Here is a 26,019-nt window from a genome sequence, read left to right on the forward strand (position 1 = left end):
TAATCTGAGACACTGGACAAGCCTCTAAATGACCGAGGTTAATGCTGTTACAGGACAGCAGTCACTCTGCAGTGACTCCAGCAAGTGCTGTTATACATCAGCTGGGCTTTCAACACCAACTTATTTGCCCATCTCTTCTTCCTGCCTGAACAATCACTCCTCTATAAAGAAGCTCCTACAATAAAGAAAAATACTGCAAGGATAGAAAAAGGCAGAGCTGGGTGTGAGCTTTCTGTCCCTTAGCTGCTCTCAGTAACATTAGATTAGAAAACTCCGCTCAGAATCTGAACAGTTGTGGTAAAGTGTAATTCCAGTTCCAAGTGTTAGATTGTCATATGATGTCCCAGCGGTAAGAGTTACTGAAAGGAGGATACGGAGCTGCTACTGTCATTAAATTGAATTGCAAAGCAAAGCTCCCACTGACTTCAGTAGGAAAGACCACGGTCTCAAACCAAGATGGGAAATTGTGAGCTGTGAAGGCGAGACGTCACATCAAGAATGTGATAGAGCCTCTCCGTGTGGCAAAAATGAAGGCATGGGGTCTCTCTGGGAGGCTCTGCTGACTTCAGGGGGATCGTGTGTACAAGCACACTGCAATAGTGAGGCTGGAAGTTGGGCAAAGGCTGCGAGAAAGGTGCTTGAATTTTCATGCAATTGTAACGAACTTCTGCATTTGCATTTGCTTGGCATGAATATCCCAGTGAACACACTGGCTGCCTTGTGCTGGTAGTACCCTGCTCTGTAACACAAAGCTACAACGATTTACAGAAGCGGGCAAGTGAGCAGCTCTGGAAGGTAACTAACGTCAAAAGAAATGGAACTTCTCCAGAGACAATTGGGACTAAAACTAACTTATTTCAGATTGGCATCAGCCTTAAAAACTCTTGTTGCAGGAAAGGGGAAGTTGCTTACTGCTAAAACATGCACCATCCCTGCATTCTCAGCTATCTACTGATGCACTGTGTGAACCCATCTTAGCAATACAACTACAAGTCCCTTCCAAAGACCTCTCTTAGTCTCCTTGCCTTTAACAACAGTAGTAATTTCCTTATGAATTGACTGGATGTAATTTAAGGGCAGCTCTTGGTCTGCCTCACTGCAGAAAAGCAATGCTTTATCCAGGAGAGGTGAAAGAACATCCATGTAGAGTCAGAGCATGAACCTGTTTCAATGTCTTAGATCCTTTGTTTACCTTCACACATACTATAAATCAATTCAGACCAGGGTGTGAATTTGGAACTATCTATGCTATGGAGAAACATCCCGAAGGATTCTAAACCATGAGGAATAAATGCCACGATTTCAAAGAGACTGCAGTGTTTCAAAATGGGACTTTTGGCTATAAGCAGCACAGAGAGAAAAATCCAACCACGTGAGTGAAGTCCCTAAGAAGTGAGTATACCTGGTGCTTGCGCAAATGTCCTTTATTAGTAATGCCATTTCACCACTTCATAGTTTTGTGAGAACAGGCAGCATCCAATCTGTTAAGAGGACAGAGCCAAATGCAGCAATTGGCCGAGCTCAGAGCTGCAAGAAAGGGAACCCAGAAGCAGAGAGGAATTCAGTAAATGTGTACTCAGGTCCAGCAGGGCTCACATGGCACTGCGGCATTTAGAAAAGGTCTGAGACCGCACTGAAGCTGTCAGTAGTCAGTAGATAGACAGAGACACTTCTAGAAAGTGACATATCCCACTGTAAATGTCCAAAGCAGGCAGCAGTTATCACCAACTGGATGTGCAAGTGAAGAGCTTAGAGTGTATTTCTGTATTTAAGATAGTTCCAGTTACGTGAGGAGAATTCCTCCCCGTGTGTCAAGTTACTCCTGCAAACCAACAGCATTCCCCTTGCCTAACAGGAATGTGACAAAGATCAACGTGCCAAAATCTGCGATGCGTTCAGCCACAACACATGCTTGTGAAGGAGGGCCCTGAAACCATCACATATAAACAGGGAAAGGGGCCGGGTCTGAAATCTGGCTGAAGACACAAAAGCAGAATTATCTATATATTCCAGCTGCCCTCTGTTACATCAGTGCCAACCCTGACGAAATGATTGCAGGGATGGAGAATGAGAGCTGTATACTTCCTGACTGGGCTGGGACACAACTGAGAAACAACACGGCTTGACTTCACAAGCCTCAGCTGTGCTTTCGGGAAAGGCAGCTCAAGTCGAGCCTTTGTTCACTCAAGGCTGAGCTATCAATTTAGAATTCACTGGGGTACAATGAACAGGGAACCCAGTGACAACATTTTTATAGTCAGTCTCCTTACAATGGGAGCTTGTAATTCCCAAGGCAACTCTTGCCTGTGTTTGATTAGAGTACTTATATCTCCACCTGTGCTTTTATAATAGCCAGTATTTCTGTCAGAGCTTGCTCTTACCCTGTTGGAATCAATTCTTGTCCTGGAAGTGTAGATGGGAGGAGGGATGTTGAAGGCTTGAGGAACAAGATACTCTTCAGCATCCATCATATCTTCCAGGTCTTCCTCATCGAGAAGGTTTTGGAAGAACTTGCTGTCATTTGGGCTGGGCAGCTTCATACGATCGTCTCCCTAAATAGGTAGATAGGGAGAGAGGGGGGAACAGGGAGGAGATGGATTAATTTCACAGCAGGGAACCTCAGCCTTCCTCCTGCCCTGACAGCCAGGCTGCAGGGAGTGCACATGCTTCTTTGCTTGGTCTAAAACATCACATCCACATCGTTTGTTTTGACTTTTTGTAGTGAGAATATGATGACAGAAAGGGAATAACTGCATAAATCAAGCAAAACCTTTCTTTCTGGCATTCTTGTGATTGAGCTTTTATTCCTTCTTCTCTCTTTTTCCTATACAAGCACAGTTTCTGACCCAAATTCTGTCAAGGTCTGATGTATTTTGTGAAATATCTCTGCTATTTAGGCACACGTGTTGGGGAAAATAATGTGGTAACTGCTGTGTTTTGATGTTTGCTTTATTTTCATTTGTATTTTTAGGAACCTGGGCAGGTAAATTTCCCTCTCATCCATATGAAAATTCTGCAGAATGCAACACAGCTGAAAGCAATAAAAATCAAACCAGGTAACAGCAGCAACAATGATAAGATGTGGCTGTTTTTGGTGGTGGTGGTGTTTTTTTTTTAATATTTTTTAACTGAAACAATACCTACAAGCTAGAGAAGCAAATCACAGCTTCGCTTTGCCATGCTTGATGCCATGAAACATCAGAAAAGGCAGCCCGTGCCCTGAACACCTAACAGCCTGTAGAAACGATGCTAAGCTTAACTGAATGGATTAAGAGTGGCCTCTCACGTCTCAAAAATTACTACACCACACGTAGAATATGGCAGGGAATGACTGCTGTGCTACAGTGCACACTGGTTTAAAAAATGAACAGCAAGCTCGTCCTTCTTGCTGGCCTCTGGGAAGAAGGGGAAGTGAAGATGGCAGAGATACCAGTGCCATGGAGTTACCCTGATTTCTGTTCAAGAAGCACACAACCTGTATTGCCTCAAGGATCACTGGAGAAGAAGCCAAAGATGAACTATCCGACTATGTATGGTTGTAACGAGGGAGAGAAGGAAAGAAAGAGATATTCAGAATGTGGAAACGTCCTGTCTAATGAAGTAATATAATCAAACTGAACTTTTCCAGAGTCTCTTGAAACAGCTGGACTTACCTTTTAATGCAGTGGGAAATACCCAGTTCCTCCTCAACAATGTTTAACTTTTCAAATAAATTTAAGCTATAGGAGATTAGCCTGTGTTGGTACTTTGCATTAATGTGCCATGAGCAGGCTAGCATGTCTACACACTACAATGAAATACTGTAGGGTGAGACCATCCCAGAAGCAGTTAGGAGGCATGGAAGCAGTAACCTGTCATCCTGGATAACCTTCAGCCAGGAGCTCTTACTTCAGTGTGAAGCTAATACCAGGTGGATTTACCCCACACCATACCCAGTGTTGTGGAGCAGGTAGAGTTAGGATTGTCAACAGTTTACATTATCAGTCGTTACATTTGCTTTTTAACTTCAAGAACGCTCTGAAATTAAAAGGTTCAAAGCAACCCTCTTAACAGTCAGGTTTGGTAGGCAGAATTCTTCCCTCCTTCCCACTTTATATTGCAGAGTTGCTTACCTGAATTACCAGGTACCTCTGGGGGTCTCGAGCCATTCTAGAAAACTCAGCAGCCAGCTCCTTGAATTTAGGCCGACTGTCAGCATCGATCATCCAGCCTGTCAAAGACAAGAAAATAAGTGGCCACTGACAGAGCGTGCAGTTTTTAAAAATGTGCAAGTTTGAAAAGAAATGATGCACTTGATAATTCTGGCCTAGGGAAAAAATGTGATAAGGAGCCCAGGAAAAAGGGAAAGGTGGAACTGGTGGAACTCTAAAATGGAGAACATCTGGAATTGGCCAGAGGAGACCAAATGTTCTACACTGCAAAGATTTCTTAATTTGCTCTGAGTTTCTGTTCCCCACCCCCAAAGCAGGCCATGTCATTTTCTGTATTTGCCTTTCCCATTTAGATGTCAACTCTGTTTTTTTATTACGGATCTGTCCAACCTCTAATTTAATTAATCCCTGATCTCACCTCAGCCTAGTGGGTTTATTACAAAGTTATTACTAAGCACATTTTTTTCCTCAAACCGAACAACTGTTCCACAGTAGCTTACATTACAAAGAGCTGCCCAAGACTTGAACACGATGACTGACCTCCCAGCCCACCTTTCAGGTGTTTTTTGCATTCATGTATCTGCATCATTAACACAGACCCCACAAGGTATTAGATGCAATTTTAATTGTCCAAGGGCAATTCTTTGGTCTTTCATTCTCCCAGAAACATTCATTAGGAACAATTCTCAATCCCTTCTAGTGCTTTCTGTACAAGCAAGTGGCACAGGCAGTCACCACTGGCAACTAGTTTATCTCAGTGTCAGCTCTTTCTAATGGAAGATTCTATCGGCAGCTTCCCAAGAGCATGTTCTCATTTGCCAGGGAGGCAGAACGAAGTGGGCCTTATCTCCTTCATAGCCTTTAATGGAAGAAGTGACCAAAGCAAAAAAAAAAAAAAATCCAACAAAGCTAATACAACTCACAAAGAACTCCACTCAAGCATTACAGGACTAAATCCATACATCTAGCTGTGACTTTCCAGAACAGTCATTTCTTCTGTTTCTGTTCTGTTTCTTCTTCATGTGTTTCTTCTGTTTGCTGAGAAATGCCTTGTACTCATTAGAAATGCTATCAACTTGAGTATTTTTGCAAGTTGCAACATAAACACCTTGTACCATTCACGTGATACTCCTACCTGTGTGCATTTATGTTAAAAGGTCTGTGATAGTTCCAGCAGCTTTTACCTCTATTTCCTAGATCTGCCCGAGCATACGAGGACTCCTAATGGTTCTACATGTGCTTCTGCAACATTTATTCATAAATAATAGAAAACTACTAGCGCGTTAGGCTCCTCCCTGAAGTCACCAAGCTTGGTTTAAATATCTGGCTTCTTTATTGAGACTCACAGAATTGTCTTCAGTGTAGGAATGGTGTACGAAGGGAACTGCTCTACTGACTCTTCTCTAGGTAGCGCACGAGACAATCAAATGTCAGCTGCTCTCATATCAACATGTAGGAGTAACAGAAAGCTGATGTTAAAAAGCAAATTCTTCTCTATATCCCTATCACAGCTACCTGGCTGTAGTTCTCAAGGGGGTTGGCAGGCTCCAAGCACTGCTGGAGGTTCATATCTTGCCTGTTTTTGGTACGAAGAGGCTGAGTTACATTAAGCCACGCTGAAAATTCCTCCACAGTGTCCTGCTAAATTGCCTTATGGAGTCATATTATTCCCCAGTCATCGAACCACCCTGAAAACAGTCCTTTTTAAGATAGCGGTAGATATTTATTGTCTTAAATGTCAACACGCATCAAAAACCAAACCAACCTGTACTCTAGATGTGGTCAAATTTTCCACCACAGCTGAGCAGTGCAGAGCTCAATACTTGAACAAATGGTTGGGGAAGGAAAAGATGGAATTCTGTACGTTCCAAATGCAAACCCCTGGATTACACAGGATGTTCACAATATGAGCTTCATGAACTGCTGGCAGCTGTTGGGTCTAACTGTATTCAGAAGAGGCTTATTTACCTCTGCTGGTGTTATTTTCTTTCTTTCAGTGTTTTTGTGTACAAGGCTAAAGGGAAAGGTCCATAGAAGACAGATGAGATAGCTGTATGTTAATCTCACTTAAATTAAGTCAGAAACACCAGAGAGATGTCCTTAATTCTTTTTAAATTGGAAGCGTAGCCTTGGAGAATACAGTCACTAGTGCTGGTATCTTGGAGATAAAAAGGGTAGGAAGAAACCCAGCGCAAGCTTTTTTCCTTTTCTGCTCAAGTACAGATATCCATAAATTATTATACTGGACTAAGAATGATAAACCTCCCTTCTGCATCATTTCTTATATTAATTTTACCTTTTATTATTAATATTGCAATAATCAATCCTTTTACTGACAATAAAACATCCTTGCATTCTTTCCTCAGTATCTGGAACCAGCATTTTTCCTTGCAAACTTCACTGGCTGAGTATCCGTGTACGGTAATTATGTTTAATACTATCTGTTCTAACATCAGAATCAATTGTCATGGAAATGACAAGGGTTTACAATAACAACGATACAATTTTGACTTCACAGAAAGAATATGAGATACCATCTGACAGTAATAAGAAGCTAACTCAGCCCTTCAGGGCTAAATCCGTATCTTGCAATTGCAAAAAAATGTGCATACAGTATTTAAATGGAATTTACAGTATCTTGGGAAGCCTTTGTTTTGAAACTGCCTGCACTATTACCAGGCATTGTCAGAGACTATGCATGCAAATGCTCTAAAATAGTATTCCTCTCACACTGAACGCAGAGATGCGAAGAGCTCCAATTACTTACATTTCACCATCACCATATAAACATCAATAGTGCAGATTGGAGGCTGGGGCAACCGCTCTCCCTTCTCCAGGAGGTCTGGGATCTCTCGAGTCGGGATCCCATCGTATGGCTTTCCACCAAAGGTCATAAGCTCCCAGATAGTGACTCCTAGACAGAGAAAAAGGGACTTAGTATTTGAGGTTGTGCTACTCAGATTCCTTCCCAGCTTCTTACAGCTCAGTACTGCAGTCCAGTTCTAGACTGGAATTTCTTCTTTGTTACCAGGGCTTGTAAAAATGTTTGTGCCTGGTCTGCCATTTAACAAACTCCACCAAATGGAGAAACAGCACTTAGTGTTAATCCACAGGAGTGCCTTCCCTCATTTTTATTGGCATAAGAAGCAGCGTGATAGATTTGAGGCACAAGACAAAGGTCTAAGACTGACAGATAGTGGGAAAGCAAATGGATGCAATAATAAAAGAATGTATCTTGCTCTTTTATCATATCAAAAAATGAATAGATGATGTAGTCTATTATTTCGGGGAAAAACGTAGATGTTCCCTAACTTAGAACATCAATTTCTCACAGAAGTACAGTACAGAATAGCATTGTGTCACTGCTTTTGCCTCCTAACTCATTCACAGCCACCCGTATTATTATTTTTCCTTAAGTCACCTTAGGGATTTGAGTTATAATAGGGCTGTGCTTAAAAAAACCAAGATCCTCTTTTTGTATAGCCATAGGATTTGTTTTGGCATCAGAGCTGGAAATAAAGGTCGTATATCATAAGTAACAATTTGTCATCAAACCAAATCTTCAATATTGAAAACGCTGCTCCCACATCAGTTGTTGTTGTTTTCCTAATTTTTACTGCAAAGGCCATTTAAAACACGCCTCCAGATCAGTAACCATATTTGGACAGCTGTCATACTAATCTGAAAAGAAACGGACAAAAATACCTTACCCATAAAGCCACGTATTCAGTTTACCCTCAGTCACCTCTTTGCTTATATTCAATACCTTTAACTTGCCACTTCTTTTTTGCTTTTGTTCTTTCTGATAATAGCTATCATGGGCTTCCTGCATTTAAAATATATTTCCTAAATGGAGAAATGCTTTTTCCTAAGTGATACAGGTGTGCAGAATTTCTCGAGAAAGAGCAGCTTTCCATGATCAATTGAATTCTCATTTATTTTTCTTAGCTGAATAGAGGAGGGCAGATACCCAGACACTGCAAACAGTGTCTTTTGCTGCTACCCACAGGTAGAAGTGAGTAATGAATACAGTTGTACACCTTGTTATTTCAAAATGATATGGCAACAGAGAACGCAAACAGGAGTGCGTAGCCCCAGATACATTCCACTTACAAAGGTGCAGATGATTTTATTAGTAATTAGCTGCACAACGCTAACAGGCAGACAGCTCAGCACATGTGACATAGTGGCTCATCTTGGTAACAGCATTTATAACGTTCAGCAAACATCTCATTTCTCAAACGTGATGGTTTTAGTGTGAGCCTACATGATCTGACCTGTCTAACCAATTCCAGTTACCTGTGAAATTAAACCCACGCTTGTTTTACTTGGCTTGGAGAGACTGTCTCTTTCTCTTCTATCTCTGGCTGTATTTGCTCTGTATTATGACAAATTCCCTTTTATCAGGCTCTAGGTACAGAAATTCCCATAAGCCAAAAAATAGTTTTTGACATTCATGGCTTTTATAGTTAAGATTTTCGAAGGACTGCTTGCTGGAAATGATGACCTGCAGCTGTGTTTTTATGAGTCTGTGGCTAAGCTGAGAGGAGCCTTCCTCTGTCATAAGAATCAGGCAAACTTCTACCCGACCAGACCTTACGGCAGTCATCCCAGCAGGGACATCATGATAAATGTATTTCAGTGAGCGGAGAAGCAAGGCAGGAGACCAGTCACAACTGCTGTTTAGAGTAACACATAACAAAAAAATTAAGAGCAAAAGCCACCAGAATTAACCTCTCTAAGAGAAGAGGATATTGGTATCACAGTAACACAACTTGGTTTAATGCATTACAAGAGACACATTCTTAAGCTAATCATGTGAAGGTTTACCGTAGCTCCAGACATCGCTCTGATGGGTAAATTTCCTGTAGTGTATACACTCCAGAGCCATCCACTTAATTGGCATCTAGGGAAAGACAAGAGAAATGTAACCTTAGAAATACAATATTAAAACAATAAGCAGGATCCTATACGTAGACAGCAGCTTCCTCTCCATTTCCTTTTTCAACTGCAAGCTTGGAAAAAAAGCAGCAACATCGAACGCCAGAAGAAATAGTTGTTCCTCTAATAGTTGCCCTCTAGAATGGGACTTGGACTCGCTGAGAAACACAAACCAGTAGAACCAGCAGAACCTGTCACACCACCCAAATTTCACTGATTTGGGCAGAATGGAACAACTCACTTTTCATCCAGCCTGAGTGAAATTGAGACCACTGCAAAAATTCCATCTGATCCCCCTACATCTGAAGTGCAGTAGAAAGCGGAAGGCAGAAGTCCCTGACTGCTCTCTAATGAGACTAGTTAATAATGCCATGTCCATAATACTTCATAGTCCATATAATAACGATAATCAGAGTAAACAGGCAACAGGGACGATTTACTGTGCTTAATTTCTAACTTGTGATATTCATTAAGAACTCAGCCCTCCCAATTGTCTGTATCATCACTGCAGTGAGAACAGTTGCTCCAGAAAGCAAATCTAAAGTCTCAAGATAGCCTTGGGCTGTGAATCATCATTGAGGGCTTCTCTCTTTCCTGATAGATAAGAGTGTAGGCAAACACAAACCTCAGTTTGGAATTAGGGTTCTCTCTCTGGAGATGGTGTTACAATGAGAATTCCGGTGTTGTCTGTTCCTGAGGAGGGCTTCCAAGGCACAGCGTTGAAGTCCATTAATTTCTAATGGACAGACATTTCAGTGAATCTTACCTGGCAGGGACTTGTATGGGTCCCCTCTGATTTAGAACTATGGAAAATATAGTGGAATAAGCGGAGCAGAGATGTAGCTGCACACAAAATCTGAACAGATGGTGGGTGTAAGAGCAGAGGATGTGTCTTCGTTCAAACTCCTATGAAAATACCTTCCAGGAAGTTGACTAATGAACACAACCTATGCAGTTATGGCAAAAATAGCACTCTGCTAATGGTTGGCTTCATACTTGCAAAGGCAGTTCATCCTCCTTCTCCTCCTGCAGAAGTGTATTGCTTTCATTTCCATTAAACATGGTAGCCTTGTTTCAACCTGGAACTGTTTAGAGAGCAAAGTTACATAGTTAACTGGGGATAACTCAGCCTGGAAGGGTCCTGAGATGGTCCCTAGCTCAACCTCAGGCTCGCAGCAGGGTCAGCTATGGGATCAGGTCGATGGTTTTATCCCGTCTGGCCCTGAAAATCTCTAAGGATGGAAACTGTGCAGAATCTCTCTTAGCATGCTTAACAGCACAATGCTAAATGGCAAAACGTTTTCTACAATTAACAGGATGTTTCTGTGAAATTGGAAAGTGTCATGTGGTGTGTAAATACGGCTACTGAACTCCCAGCACAATACTGGCCTTGCAAATCCAAGACACAACCTCACAGCTGAAGGGAAACAGCTGGTTTGCAAGGGCCAGCTCCTCTTCTGTCATTCACTGACTGATGGAGGCAAGAGACGGGGTTACTGAGGAAGGGATGAGAGAACTGAACGCATCAGGGAAGAATGCTAAAACTCCACCTTCCCTACCAATAGGTCTCTTTACTGGGCAAAATGGGGAAGCACTGGTGACTCCTTTCAAACTCTTCACCTTATTGACCAAAACACTGATGTCATCCATGCAACAGCTATCAAATGCAGCAGCCACACAAATAAGACAGCAGACCATCCAGGAGAGAAACACATTGGCAACAGCTGTTTTTCACAGACAAGGGCATAAGCGAGCACAGAAAAACACGGATAGCAAAGAGACAGAAAGCAAACTGAACGCTCAGGAAAAGGAATGACAGGAGAGGCAGAACCCCTTGGGATTTCATGACAGGTTGAAATGTGGAATTTCAAAATGTTGAGCGAGCAGCCGGCAGCAGTATGCACTTTCAGCCTTCTAAATTTTATAATGCATTAATCTGAAAGCATTAAAAATGGGGTGAGGAACCGTATGGAAGTTCTGCTGTGTGCTGAAAAGTAATAACGAGAAATGTCTGGTTTCAAGATTATCCTGAAGCAAGCTATTTAGTGGCCTGGCACTCAGCGTGGTACTGGGGACCTGGACGTGACAAACAGCATACCCAGGCCCTTTCGTGGTCAAAGAAGGGGTGGCTCTCTGCTGAGCATACGTCAACTCTCATGTATACTACAAATAAAAGCATGGTCTATGCTCTTCCTGATTATTTTTTGGAAATTTTTTCTCATTGAATTGACTTCAGAATTCTTCAAAACATCACACAAAATGGAATTTATGCGCGAAAGCTAACCCTGAGTGTGGAAACCACTCTGGCAGTTTTATTTCTGGACCTGGAGAAGCTCACTAAGGACAAATGAGCAGTTTTCACATGTGCAGCTCACTGCCAACAGGCGGGGCTTTGCTAAGGCACTGACAGAGTTCTTGCAAAGACACGGCCCCGTAAAGATACACTGTCGTGACAAATAACTTCAGGACATCCGTAGTGTGATGCACTTAGTTCCAGACATTTCAGTACTCACCTTCCCTCCATCAGCATTATACTCCTTCTCATCCCCCTCCAGAAGTCTGGCCAGGCCAAAGTCGGTGATCTTCACATGGTTTGGTGATTTCACCAGGACATTGCGGGCTGCCAAGTCCCGGTGCACAAGTCTTCTCTCTTCCAGGTACATCATTCCCTGAAGGATGAAGAATAGTGGAATAACCTTAATGAGTCTTACATGTTTGGTTTGGTTTTTAGAACCTGTAAGATCTGGTTCCCTTAATATTATTCACAGTAAGAAAGAAGGTCTCAAGGGCACAAGTTGAGCGTCGCCCTTGCTGTGAGCAGGAGGTGGGAACCCTGAGGTTCTTTCCAATTTGAACCATTTAATGGTACTTGCCAAAGGAAAAAATAATAAGAAGAAAAATCCCAAACCCAACCATCAATACCTTGTTCCAGCAAGTTTAAAATCTGGAAAGGTGAGACAAAGAAAATAAGTATTACAGCCCCTGTTTTTCAGACAGGAAATCTAAAGACCAGAAGGATTAAGCAACTTAGTCAAAGCCTCAGAGAAATCTGGCCAGATGGGAAAACAATCCCAAATCTCCTAAATTCTGGACAACTATCCTCAGTTCGAGACAAGGAATCCATCTCCAAGTACCTGAAGCTGGACACAAGTTCTCAGTATCCTCAGTGGATTAGAAGGGAAACAATTCCTTATTCCATGGGCTGCAATCCACTTGCCTTTTCACTCTCTTCTCATTTTGCACGTGTAGTTACAGGAAGTCACCAGGTCAATAGCTGTATTTTTTTGTGTTTTTTTTTTTAAATGAACATGTATGTTCTGCTACAAGTACTTTTGTTAACAAGCCCATCCAACTGCCTTTAAAAACAGGTAATATATGATCAGAGTACCTAACCCTAACCTTTTTCTTCTTAACTGTGATGAGAGACCAACCATTTACCATCAGTACGGAAGTTCACATGATGTTTTCTGACACTGAGATGAACACCACAGCTTGGTTTTACTAATTATATGACATGTAAAGGATAGTCAAGCAGGGTTACAAGCCTGTAATTTTATTAAAAGCCATTTATGACATTAACCATCATTATAAGAACCTAAAGATGAAATTATACACTTGATAATTACCCTTGCAGGATCTTTTAATATATTAGCTCTCGATAATATATATGGCAATTTAAAAAAAAGTCATCGTTAAATACCAAAGAGATCATATTAGCCCATAATACAGAGGATAATTCAGTGAGCCACAGGCAGTCATTAAAACAACATATTACTCAGCCTTACGGGCTAGATTTTATGCTCCAACAGAATAAGAAGCCCGCAAGTGCCTACCCTACAGATATCAGGAGGACGATGCATATGAGTGAGCCACTGCTTGTGGTGACTGGGCCAGAATGCAGTGCTTTCTTGATGTCTTTACAAAAAGCATCAAGTGGAGCTCTGAACTGCTCTGTCATTTAGGCAAAAGATTTCAGAGCCAACACTACTAAAAGATTTGAAAATGTGTGGGAGAGCATTTGGCATAAAGTAACGCGGTGGGCTCTGCTGCAGCCAACGTGAAGGTGGCTTTATAGGGGACACAGGGACTCTTTGGCACAGAGCAAATTGAATGATTTTTAAAAGCACTGCTAGCTGCAGCAAGCACACCCTCCTGCCAATTGCAAGCCAATGATTTTGGCCAGTGAACATTGGAAACCTGGGTCTTTGAAAGGGTAACGATTTTTGACATCAAATTAAAACCTGTCAGAAAAGGACAAATAAATCTCAGAGGTCAACCAACTGTGCGTGTCACACATCAACAAACACAGGAAGCAGAGGCACCGTGCTTAGCAAAATGATTTCCAACTGGAGACGCCCAACCAGAAGGAGGCGGCACAATCCAAAAGCCATGGCAGCGGAACGGAGGAACCACGGCCACAAAAGCAGCTCTGTAAAACCACACCTGCGACAGCAGTTATCAGAAGGAGCTTCCAAGGCACTCCAGCCCTTCACCATGCCTTCTGAGTCTGACTTTACCTCCCTTACATACTTAATTTCCAAACACGGAGAACAACACTTAAGGACATTTCACTGTTTATTCTGCTCATTCATCTCATTCTTACACCATCATTCAATATTTTCTTCAAAAAATCACATTTTTATATTCAGCTTAATCTCAAGCCGTGTTATCAAGTTGAAAGATTTCTCACTGGCAACCTAAATTATATTCCTACCCAACACCACACTTGGTTTTCTTTCTTCTATTCAGAATAGAATCTCTCTCTGTATCATTATCCTTTCAGTTTACCTCACCTCTGTCAAACAAGCTTCTCAGGGCTTTTTCCCACCTGTATTATCTGCAAAGCTAAAAACAAGCTGTGTAGGGTTGACAGCTACAAAATCCTATGCAGGGCCGTGACCCGCTGAAATGTAAATGCTCTTAGGAATACTCTGTGTGAGCATGTTTGATTTTCCTGATATCCTATCAACAAGTTCTGAAGGTGGATGGTGCAAGAATGAGAGAAAAGGTATATCTATATTTGTTTTCAGTAAGCGAGATTATACAAGCAGAATGGAAACAATCTAAAAACAGGAAGCCTACACTATTCACTGCAGCGAGTGTCAAAACACACACTATGCCAAGAAGCATCATTTGAAGGCGTTTTCAAAGCTGGCAGGAAAAGTGTTCCCTATAAATCTAATCCTTCTACATGACGCAGAGACGCATTAATGAAAAAATACCCTCAGCATTACACAGCTGGTATCTTCACCACCCAACAAGCCCCTGTTCAAATGCCAAGAAGGCATTTTAGGAGAGTTACGAGTAGCCTTAGACCCTGACCAATGGAAAGGGATCGGCTTGTAGTGATGACACTTCACAGCCTGATCCAAAAGAGCCTGATGGTGTGCCATTTGCAGAGTGATCTGCGAGGCTAGAGAGACAAAGCTCTACTCAGGACTTCATATGTCCAAGTTAAAGCTATGCAGATCTCATGTAAATCTTAATGTCAATCTCTTAATCTCAAATGTCCAGACAGCAATAAATGTCACACCTCCATATACCTAATGGAATACCACAGTAGGGTGGGACTTGATGCTCAAGTCACCAAGAGGAGGAAATTCAAGCAGTAAGTCATTAAGGATCATTCATCCCATCACCTCTGAGCCCTGATTCACCTCACACTACTGCAAGGATCAGCCACAAGCCACCCAGCACTGACACTTCCTCATCACGGTCAGGAAAGAGGTTTCTTGGCACAGAATGTCATTAGAAATGCAATTACCTCTAGGATCCCTTAACATACAGTCACCCTCGGAATCAGTGCTTAATGCTATTAAGAAGTCAAACAGCCACTGCAAACAGCTGTAATGCTGATAAGTTGAGAAAGTCCGTTTGGAATTGCAGTCTGAGCAAGGAACAGCCTTTTATCTTCTTCAGCTGCGTCCTTTATCCTCAGCCAGAGTCACGCACAATGACAAACTGGTGCTATACAAATCCTCACCTAGAAATACGTGGCATCACAACCGCCTGCAGCCCAGACACCTCTTCACATAACCACGCAGCTGAGAGAATGTAAATTCACTTTGCACAAACACACACAAACACCCTCACCAAGCCTTCAATTTGTGTTACAGAATCACAGAATGGTTGGAAGGGACTTCAAGGATCATGAATCTCCAACCCCTATGCCACATGCAGGGCCACCAACCCCCACATTTAATACTAGACCAGGCTGCCCAGGGACACATCCAACCTGGCTTTGAACACCTCTAGGGATGGGGCATCCACAACCTCTCTGGGCAGCCTCATAAATAAATGGCTCAATTTGTGTTAAAGGTCTTTTGTCTTTTCCCATACTGTTACCGACCCGCTCTGGCCTGCCCATGTGCTCCACGCAGCACCAGGATGACAAAGAACAGTGCTGAGAGTTAAAAAATCAGGTGTTAAGCAAAGGCAGCTTTGTCCAGTGATGGGAGGTGGACACGAAATATCTAACCGCCCACTAGGAAATCAACTCCAGCAAGAATTTCCTTTCTGTCATTCTGCAGCCACCATAGTTTTTTAATGTAATAACTGGTGGAAATAAACATTTGGTAAAACTAGCTGAAGCGACCCCTGCTCTCTGCCCAGTGAATTACTCTCCAACTTGGCTAAGGATAACATAGAACAGAAACAACCATGTTGAATGGACAATGAGTTAGTAACAGATGTAGAAGAATAAAGACTGCTATTACGGATTGTTTGCGAAGCCTCTGGGAGTTTGGACACACAGACTTGGTATGGTCCTGCTCTTCTTCTGTTGTCCAAGGAGGCTGTGGATGCCCCATCCCTGGAGGCACTCAAGGCCAGGCTGGATGTGGCTCTGGACAGCCTGGTCTGCTGGTTGGCGACCTGCACACAGCACACAGCAGGGGGTTGGAGCTGGATGAGCATCGTGGTCCTTTTCAACCCAGGCCATTCTAGGATTCTCACCAGAAAAATGACAGACCAGAAAACGAGGTACTGCATGATGGCAACCAACGGAGGTGGAACACTGAAAAACAGACTGTGTATCAAAAAAGCCAAGGGAAGCCAGAAGAAAATAAGAGGGGACAGCTTTCTCCCCCAACCAAATGCTGCACTGCAGCAGGAAGTATCACACTGTTTCATAAAGTAGGAGCACTTCCGGGCTGCAGGCATCAGCACAAGATGATCACCACAGCAGCACTGGAAAGAAAAGAAGTTTTTTTGCTTTTTTTTTTTTTTTAAAAAAAAAAAAGGTAAACTGAAGCTTTTCTGGGAAGTTATGGCTTTGTTCTCTGGGATGTCTTGCCTTTAAGATGCGGTCACAATTTGCTGTTTTCTTACTTTATCGCTAGCATTACTTTCTGCAGCTGCCATTTGTCTCCCAGTTCCTGAGGCAGTTTTTGAGCACACCGTCCATTTGTACAGCTCACAGGGCTGAGCACTGCAAGCACAGACTGCTTCAGCTGCTATTTTTTTTTGGCTTTCTTGCACTTTTCAGGTCTTTCCTCAGTCCCACGCCCCAGCTGAGAATGCTTCTGGATTCCTTTCAAAGGTTGCGATTGCTGCTCAGGGAACGTCCAGTTCTCCAAATCAACTGAGCCTTGTCTGAGAGCTCTTTCCATTAGGCTCCTGTACCTCATTTCAGGAAAAAGGTTATTCATTACTCAGGACAGAATTTAAGCAGGTACATATTTTCACTGAATGCAAAATCCCTTTGGGATAATTACCAGAAATGAACTGAAGTGTGTTGAATAACTAACTAAAATATATGCATACGTCTTTGCAAGATGCAAGACTTAATTCTGCAAGACAATTCAAATTAAAAGCAATAAGTATAACGAGCTTGACCTGCCCCAAGAACTGTAGCAATACTAGTGGCCGGATGTGCTGTAAATACTTTTGCAGTGGGACTTTTTTGCTATTTCTACAGCGAATGTTATTTTCTCTCAAATAGAGGGAATGTTGATCTTAAACCATCTTCAGCAGCATAAAGAAATTAAGAACAAACTACCTTTTTTTGGTAATGACTTCCGCCCACCAAAGCCAGCACACACGGCAGGTTCATTAAACAGGCATGTGAACAAGAACATTTCAAGCCCAGCTCAAATCTCATGGACATTAATCTCCAACCATGGAGACTGCCCTCTTTTCATCCTAATAACTTGAGGCTAGCTTAATATCAGGAGTACTACAGAAAGCTTGAAACGATCATCTTTCCCCTGCTTGCTCCATGAAAAAAGTATAATTTTACCCAGGGCTAAATACACTTTCAAGGAAAACGCGGTGCCCTTTGTTGTCATGAGCAACCAGAATCATCTAAGTAGCTGTTACTCCAGAGATAGCTGTGGGAGGGAAAAACTGACAACTGACACCGCTCTGAAATACACTGACTCAGCTGCAGAGGTGTGATTCGTTCTGTAAGCACGGTTGCAAAGCTGGGGCGGAAGGCCATCCTCACAGTGCAGAGAAAGTGAGGGATGCTAACAACTTCAGTCGAAAGCTGATAGACTGGGCAGGGGACTGGCACCTCGTGCTATGTGCTCCTCCACCCCATTAGCTGTACTGAAAACCTCTGAGTTCAGCCAACTCAGATAAAGCTGGCAAGGGAGGTTCATCTCTGCACACCAGGCTGTGCTGTATAACACCAAGTACTCGGGAGTTCAATTGTTTTGGATTTACACGGGGCAGACAAAGGAAGCTTGTGTGATTTAAGATACTTCTTCCTCTCTCCTGATCCCTTGATCCCTCTCTCTCCCAACGCTGTTTTCTCGGTAATTTACTATAGTTTGAAGAAATGCACTATTTGTGTGTAACAGGCCGTATGTTGGGCTCACGGTGCTTTTACCTCAAGTCTTTAGATGCATCCTTAGGACACAGAGCTAACATAACCAGTTGCATTTTCATCCAGTCGCTTTGGACCTGTCCACATGGCCAGCTCTCCTTTTCTCAGTCCTGGAGCAGCTTTGCTAAATGGGCTGTGGACTACAGAGTTCACACCACAGAAAAACAATCAGAAACTCTATGTACTTGACTTAGGAAAGAAGACACCAGTGCAGCTGGATTATTACCCCTATGGAAAAGCAGCCAGGGTAAATACACCTGGGCACCTAACTCAAGCTAGTTCTGTCACGAAAAGAGCTTGCAGTGACATTCTGCACACAGGTTAGTCCTACCTCTCTATTCTTTCTACTCACCAGTGCAATCACACCTTGGCTGACCCAGCAGAAGCACAAGGTTGAAATGACCTGGCTTCATTACAATCACAGGAGAACACGTGATACTTGTGACAATATAAACAAGTTCATTACCCATTAAAAGAACAAACTTTCTTGGGGAAAATAATTCTCTATCAGGCCTCTGCTCTGCATCATGCACCTGCTGCATCATACCTGATCCAGAATTAGGAGTCCTAGAGCCGCATTTACTGCACTGCTGAGCTATGGCCCAAGACGCAAACCAAAAGAGATGCTACAGCATGACTAAGCAAAATAAAGTCAGGAAGCAAAAGGGATGTGAAAGAGGCCATGAGGCTAAAATTTAGGCAACTATAACAGGACAAATGCAGGCTATTCCATAGACAAAGAGAGAGTGAACACAAAGATGAGAATTAAGCTTATGGCACTTTAAAACATGACTGAGGTGAGCAGCCATTGTGCTGGGCTCAGACCCCCCTGCAATCCTAAATTCAAATCTCTGGAGTGTATTCTCACTTCTCCAAACCAAAAGATAAATGGATTACCAATGAGCTGATGTTGTAGAGTCCTTAATCCTCAGCTGTCCTGGGTGGGTGTTGAGTTCCATCACCACAAGAGAACATTGTTCTGCTGCTACCATCAAGCATCCCCCTTGTCTGAACTGCTGCAAGGATGAGGTACCTCCCTGGCTCCCCCAGATTACGCAGATATCTAGAAGAGCTGTGCTGAACAAAAGGTCTGCAAAGCACTTCATGTTCCTGTGGCGAAGGATGTTATATGAGTACTAAGCAGCACAAGTAATGAGAAGCAAAGCAGGCCTTTCAATACTGCCCATATTGTGTGCATCTCCAAGTTCTGCTCCGATCTACCAGCACATCTGTGTGCAGCTCCTACGTGGGCTTTTTAGCACAAGAGAAAACAGTTCACTCCTATGCTTGCAATTCCTGAGGAAGGGAGCTGTGGGGTTGCATCCAACCACTGCTTTACCACTAACTTGCTCTCACCACGTGGCTTCCTTACGACAGCTGGACCCTAGGTGCTCTCTTAGGCCATCGTCAGTGCCTTCCCCAGGAAAACTGCTTGTGTGACTGCTTCACTCAGATGAGATGTCCCAGCCTCTTAGGCTGCGTGGACACAGGTTACAGCAGTCTCCTGCAGTGCCTCCTTCTTATTCTCAAAGCAAGAGAACAGGAATGTTCTACAACCTTTGAAGAAACTCACCATGGCTCACCTTACTGTACTGCAGCCCAAACAGGTGAGAAGAACTGCTTGTAGATACACGCTTATCATAAGCGTACCACCAAGAAGGACACAGTAACCCAGATACAGCTCTGCAGCTTCTCCACACCCTCAGGAGGCCAACGAAGATGAGATGCACAAATATACTTTGCTTCCTGGACACACCGAGGGAGTTTCTAACCCTCCAATTACTGCCCAGAACCAGAAACTGTAATAAGAAAAACTTAATAAAGTCAGCGACTCACGAGTAAAGGGTCACCCCCAATGCTTTGATAAAGTACTTAGCATCTGATGCCTCTCTGCTAGCTCTGCATATCTGCTCCTCACAAAGGCTTATGAAGGAGACCACACGAACCAGTCAGGTGTTTTCAAGAGACTGTCCTTTGTGTGCACTGCCCATGCAAGAGCAGAAAAAAAAAGAAGACAAATGGACACAGGTTTCTATGCTACTGCAGGGACACCTTTCCCCAGCTGTACCATGGGGCTGGGGCTCAGCGAGCCACAATTTAATGCTAGCTGTGTCTGATAACGCGAACATTACTCCCTTCGCCCTGTAAGTCAAGTAGTATTTAGCATCACAGAATGGTTGAGGTTGTAAGGGACTCGAAAGATTGTTTAGTTCCAGCCCCCCTGCCACAGGTAGGGTCACAAGCCACCAGACCAGGCTGCCACGGTCCCATCCAGCCTGGCCTTGAATGCCTCCAGAAATGGAGCACCTACAGTTCCTCTGGGAAACCTGTTCCAGAGCCTCACCACTCTCTAAGTAAAAAAATTTCTTCCTAATACTTAAACTAAATCTCTCCCGTTTTAGTTCAAAGCCATTCACCCTTGTCCTGTCACTATCAGACAGTCTAAGCGGTCAGATCCCCCCCGGCATGAAAGCTCCCTTCAAGTACTTGAAAGCCACTGCAAGTTCTCCCCACAGCCTTTTCTTCTCCAGGCTAATCAAGCCCTACTTCCTCAACCTTTCTTCACAGGAGAAGTGTTCCAGCCCCCTGATCGTCCTCGTGGCCCTCCTCTGGACCTGCTGCAACTGCTCCACATCCCTCTTCAGCTGGGGGGCCTTAGGTTTAGACACACTACACCAGATGGGGTTCCCAAGGGCAGAGCGGAGGGAACACTCGCTTCCTTTGCCTGCTGCCAACCCTCTGTCGACGCAGCCCAGAATACTGGCCTTCCAGGCTGCAAATGCACACTGCTGGCTCATGTCCAGCTTTCTGTCCATCAGGACCCCAAAGCCCTTATCTGCAGGGCTGATCTCACTGAGTTCTTCTCCCAGTCCGTGCTCATAGCTGGCATCGCCTCAACTCAAGTGCAACACCATGCTCTTGGTCTCGTTACCCCTCATTAGATTTTTGCACACGCACTTTTCAAGCACACCCAGGTCCCTCCAGGTCTCCTCCAACCTAAGCCATGCTATCATTCTGAGTGTGCCCCATTCAGGAGCTCTCCATGCACTTCAACCAGCACAGCTGCGGTAAGTGGTTCCATAACACCGGGTACTTTTGTGCGAGCCTGAAGGGATGCTCCTTGGAACTCCAAGTCTGCAGAGCAGCCTGAGTTTGGAGGGCTGGCAGCATACTAAACAACAGGCTGCCTTTTCCCCACCCAACCACTGACCTCTTGCCAACACAATTACCAGCAGGAGAGTACATTGTGTAGTGCATTCACTCTCTCCAAGAAAGTGTATTTAAAATGGATTACTTCTGCTCCTTAGGCAGGCAATCAATAGAGATGTGGACTGCAATAAGTACAGGGATGTCTGTGGGCTGCAGCACTTATCCTTTGTGTCTCTTCAGAAATTAATTAAAAATCAATGAAGTGTGCAGACTATTAATAAGGAGCCTCCCGATTAACCAATACGAGGGCAGCTTTCCCTCAGTTTCAGAACGAACACAGCTACAGCACAAACACATCAGAAACTTGCCAGCAGTTCCAGCAGCACAGTGGGGACTGGGACATCTCGCAGCTGTGCCCTCCATCTCCCTGCACTGCGACATTCTCAGCTTTCTACATACCTAGTAAGCACCCTCGTTTGTCTCCAATTGGTTAAACAGGCTGCTCCAGCAAGATGCTCTGTGAATAATTAAGAAACACCCATTCACATTAATTAACACTACCATATAGTAAATTAACCAAACATTCAATAAGCAAAGCTGTATTCAGGAACGTGGAAGATGGAAAAACTTAATGGGGCAGAGCCTAGGACTGTGTCTAGGTCTTGGGAATCCCCAGTCCTACCATCCCTTAGCTACAAGGCCACTTTTTTTTTCGGACAGTTTTCCAATGGAAGCGCACTGACTGAACGGCAGCATCATTTGGATGCAAGGCTTTCTAGTACTCACCTTAAGCTGAGTGCTATGGTAATGAACCAGCGCAGAACAGGTCTTCTCTGCACACCGTGTACTCTGCCTGCTCAGATGAGACCATGTTTTTGGGCAGCTGAACTACTTATTTTCCCTTCTATTGAGCACACGGGGAACGCTGTGGTTGCTGGTACCTTGTGTGCTCAGATGAAAATCCTTTAACAGCGGCGCACAGTAGCTCCTGGCTTTGCAAAAAGCAAATACGTACACAATCCCAGTGAAATACTGAACAGGGGAATTTATTTTTTTTTTAATCTCAATCTGCATGTTTCACGGGGCACTTTTGGTTCATTTGAAACCTTTTAGCATTATGCAGTATTCTCACTAAATGAAGCCCCAGTGATTTTTTTTCCCTCAGCAGACATCGTGGCTGGGGCTGAATTTCTGAGGCTGGCTCCTCGGCTTGAGAGATGCCCCCAAAGCACGCACTACCTCAGTGCTCTGCACGATCACTTCTGAAGGCATCCTTTCTGTGTAAACAGGAACCTGACAGAACGGAAGGGCTGCTTCTCTAGGAAGCCATCATCTTCAGAAGCTATTCCACTGCAAGGGTCACCATGCTCTGCAGGAGAAAACTGGGACGAGGGCACGTTTACCGCCCTCCTGATACTGTTTTCTTCTCACATGGGCACAGCAAGCAGTCAGGCTACCCTCTATGAGGGCTTCTGTGTAGGATGCAATGTTGTTTTACAAAAGAAAACGGTCTGAATTTATTCCAAATGCTTTTGATACTCTGATTCAAGTGAGTTCTTGAATAAATTAAAGCTTTGAACTTCGAAACTCTGTTGCCAGTAGGTTTCTGAGCACTTCTTAAAAACCCACATCACAGGTAACCATGGTTACCTATTTCATACTAGTTTTTTTTTCTTTTCTAATTGAGAAGCTTATGACAGCTGACAGAACAGGAGAGGCCAGCAATGTAAACAGAGTGTGCTAGCTGATAGTGGCTGGAGAAAACTTCTAAATAATCCATTAATGTTATTCAATAAATCCAGATGAATGCTAGGATGGGGTGAGTGGAAAACAGAAATTTGGTTTCAATAGACAGGTATTTGCCCCCAGCTAAAATATCACGTTATTATTAATGGTTCACAGCATCGCTGTGCTGACAGAGAGAGCCCACAGAGTGTGAGTCAAACTGCTCCCATGCCCTGTGAGTTATGTGCGTTCAGCCCGAGCATCCTTTGGTGCGCGTGTGCGTGGGGCTGAGCACTGCACAGAGCTTGTCATTTTTCACTCTGGGATCCTGAGGAGGATGTTTATAGCAGATGATTTGTCAAGAAAGGTATGAACCGGCCAGATGCTTCTTGAGCTTACGAAAGCCAGGCATGGTGACTTTGCCCTTGTGAAGGAAAGGTCTGCTGATCACTGCCTGCCGCATGGGGATGCGTGTCCGGCTCCTTTCCCTGCTTCTCTGTATAGCTCAGCTCGAGCTAGACAGTAACATCCACTCCATGGTTGTGTAGGGGTAATGCGTTCAAAGCAAGGCTAGAGGAGCCCTCATGTTACTCTACCACATCTGTGTCACTCACACCAAGTCCAGCACGCTTTTACCCTACAGGAAAGCAGAATGACTCAGGCCATTATAGATGGCAGTAATGCTTGTTGCTGTACATTGGTTCACCCATTCTGAAGAACAGGCCTACAGTTTTATCAGCGGACCATATTCCTGAACTTGTAAACGTAAAATACCTTCCAGAATATCCCCAAAACCCAACTGCCTATGTCCTAGAAAACATCTAAATTCAAATTTCAAAGCCTGTTCAGGTTTAATGTTAACCCCAGCACTGGAGGCTTTGGTTCCCAGCTTTAAGAAACTTCTGAGTGAGTGAGAACTGGTCCTTCAGCTCATCTCTGCACACCTCCTGGCTACAGCAGGTACTTCAGTTTTTGTTAAGTCGTTTTAGGAGTCCTGGATGTCATAATTTATTCGAAAAGAAAGACAAGACTCGTGACTTTGACATCTTCATATTTCAGCATGTGGGTGGGTGAATAGATTGGAAATGTGAGAGTTGTTGAGCTGAAACAAGTGACCTGAGAAGAACAAAGAGAAATCGGGGCAGGTGCATTTCCACTGCTAGGAACTCTCAGAGCATATTAACACTTAGTTCCTGGCTCCCTAAACTTAAAGGCAGCTTTCCAATTAATTGCAGCAGAGGCAGGTTTAAGCCCTGGGTCAGTGCTCTTACCATCACAAAGCACCAGGCTCCAACCTGCCAAGCACACTGAAATATTTTTAAATCACTGGCAAAGTAATTCAGCAGGGAAGCAAAGGAAATCTAGCTCCTTTGGGCTCCTCTGGAGTCCCAGATTTTATAAGACTGCAAAGACTCATCTTTGACCTTTCTCTCTAGCTGTAAAGCCATGACTTCCGCCATACGTTCTAAACCTCAGCTTAGAATTTGATTTACGATGACAAACTGCTATACTTGTCTACAGAGCCTGCATATCCTGGAGAATTAAGGGCCTTTTAACAGGAATCACCTTCTTCCTCTTTCCTGTCAACAAGACCTTGTGGGGACTAGCTGCTAACACTAGCTGTCCCCTCTCCTGCAGTTCTGCAGCAGCATTGCCATGCCCCTGCACTACCAGTCTGCCATACAGCCACTATCATTTTACATGAAGCTTCTTCGAAAGCTATTTAAGTACTGAAACGAGAAGACTCAAAGAAAGATCTGCTTACAATCAAATTTTCGCAGTGAGTAAAAAAGTCTCCCACAAATTTTGTTTCAAGCGCATGAGACCCAAATTCACAGGACATCTCTACACAGCTCCCACTTCCCTCCTGGCTGCAATTTTTCAGCCATAACTCTGCTTCTTGGCTGCCACCAGCCCTCCCTCATTACCTCCCTCTCTCTCTAACTGCTTAGGTGGCTTGAAGGCTCAGCTGCAGAAACTCACCATTTCCCCAAGGACCCAATCATGCTGGTTTATTTTTTCCCCTTCAATTAAAACTAACAGGCACCAGGCTTAAATTGTTTCTGTATGTTGACCGAAACACATTGATTAAAACACAGGCCAAAGCACAACGTGACCCCCCCAAACAGAAATACCTTTAAAAAGGTCTTTACACTGAGAGTTCTTCAGGCACATGGCGGAGAGAATCAAGCTGTCACCGAGAAAAGCATAAGAAAATCACACCAATAAATGCTGCACAGTCACAGGTGCCATGGATTGTAATGGCAAGAGCTTCTTTTCCTGAGGCACTGAGATAACTGAGGATGCCTGGGATCACGTACGCACACCTATCAACTGGCTTCTTGCCTGGAAGATTATTACTAGGACTCAGAACTCACCCATATATAATTCTAGCTCTGCCTCTTTAGAAAATACACATGACTCCCCCAAATTGCATCACTAACAAAATAACTTTCGACACACCAGTGCACACAGCACAGGTCGTATGCACATCTCCAATCCCAGGCTCTAGGAATACTAGAGCTCAGTCTCTAATTTCTAGCCTAACACATCCACAATGAACAGTACCAACGGCTTCTCACAGCCATCCACTAATGGTCACAGCAATGGGTTGTGACGGGATGCAGCCACTGCAACTCCTTCCTACCAGCAGAGCTCAGAAGTGACCATTATCTATTTTTATTTGAATTATGCATCCATGTTTATGATTTTTTCCCCATTTGATCTCCTTCTAGCTCGATTCCCTAAGGAATGAGGCTGGTGCCATCACGACGTGTGTGCACACATTGTTCTGACTGTCCCTCTCCAGGAATTTTTAACGCCTTTGATGACTTTCAGCGTTATTTGGCACTACAGCATCTCAAAAGTTTTGCGTTCTCATGAGTTTCCTGAAAGTGGATAGGCAAGTACAGGAGAAAGACTGTAACAATTTCTCTGCTATTGCATTTGCAGTCTTTCTTGGGCCCTAGAGACTCCACGTAAGAGAGAGACATTATCGGAGATACTTTAACTAGCACTAAGAACATATTAAATTCCAGATAACCTAATCATAAGACATAAATCATCGGCAACCAGCTCTCAGCAGTTCTATTGCTCATAAAACTGTTTTCCTAAGGAGCTCCAGGGGGCCTCATTGATCACAAATTCCGTGAAGTTCTACCAGAGGAAAAAATATAATCCTATTTACATACACTTTCCGAGACTAAAACTAGGGGGACTAAA

The 26,019-nt window shown here is 43.6% G+C and overlaps 1 protein-coding gene across 5 annotated transcripts in view; it reads right to left on the reverse strand.

Annotated features, from left to right (window-relative positions):
* ERBB4 (erb-b2 receptor tyrosine kinase 4) overlaps nt 1–26,019 on the reverse strand; it is a 503,190-nt gene that overhangs the window by 21,284 nt on the left and 455,887 nt on the right. For all 5 annotated transcript variants that reach the window (XM_042875078.1, XM_042875077.1, XM_042875080.1 and 2 more), the window contains exons 21-25: nt 11,606–11,761; nt 8,982–9,057; nt 6,919–7,065; nt 4,113–4,210; nt 2,382–2,552 (exon numbers count right to left, since the gene is read on the reverse strand). In XM_042875078.1, coding sequence (XP_042731012.1) covers nt 2,382–2,552; nt 4,113–4,210; nt 6,919–7,065; nt 8,982–9,057; nt 11,606–11,761 — 648 coding nt within the window. The remainder of the gene's footprint in view (nt 1–2,381; nt 2,553–4,112; nt 4,211–6,918; nt 7,066–8,981; nt 9,058–11,605; nt 11,762–26,019) is intronic.

The sequence above is a fragment of the Lagopus leucura genome, unplaced genomic scaffold (assembly GCF_019238085.1).
Source record: "Lagopus leucura isolate 7727_CA_CO unplaced genomic scaffold, USGS_WTPT01 Super-Scaffold_100012, whole genome shotgun sequence".
Classification (NCBI taxonomy): Eukaryota; Metazoa; Chordata; class Aves; order Galliformes; family Phasianidae; genus Lagopus; species Lagopus leucura.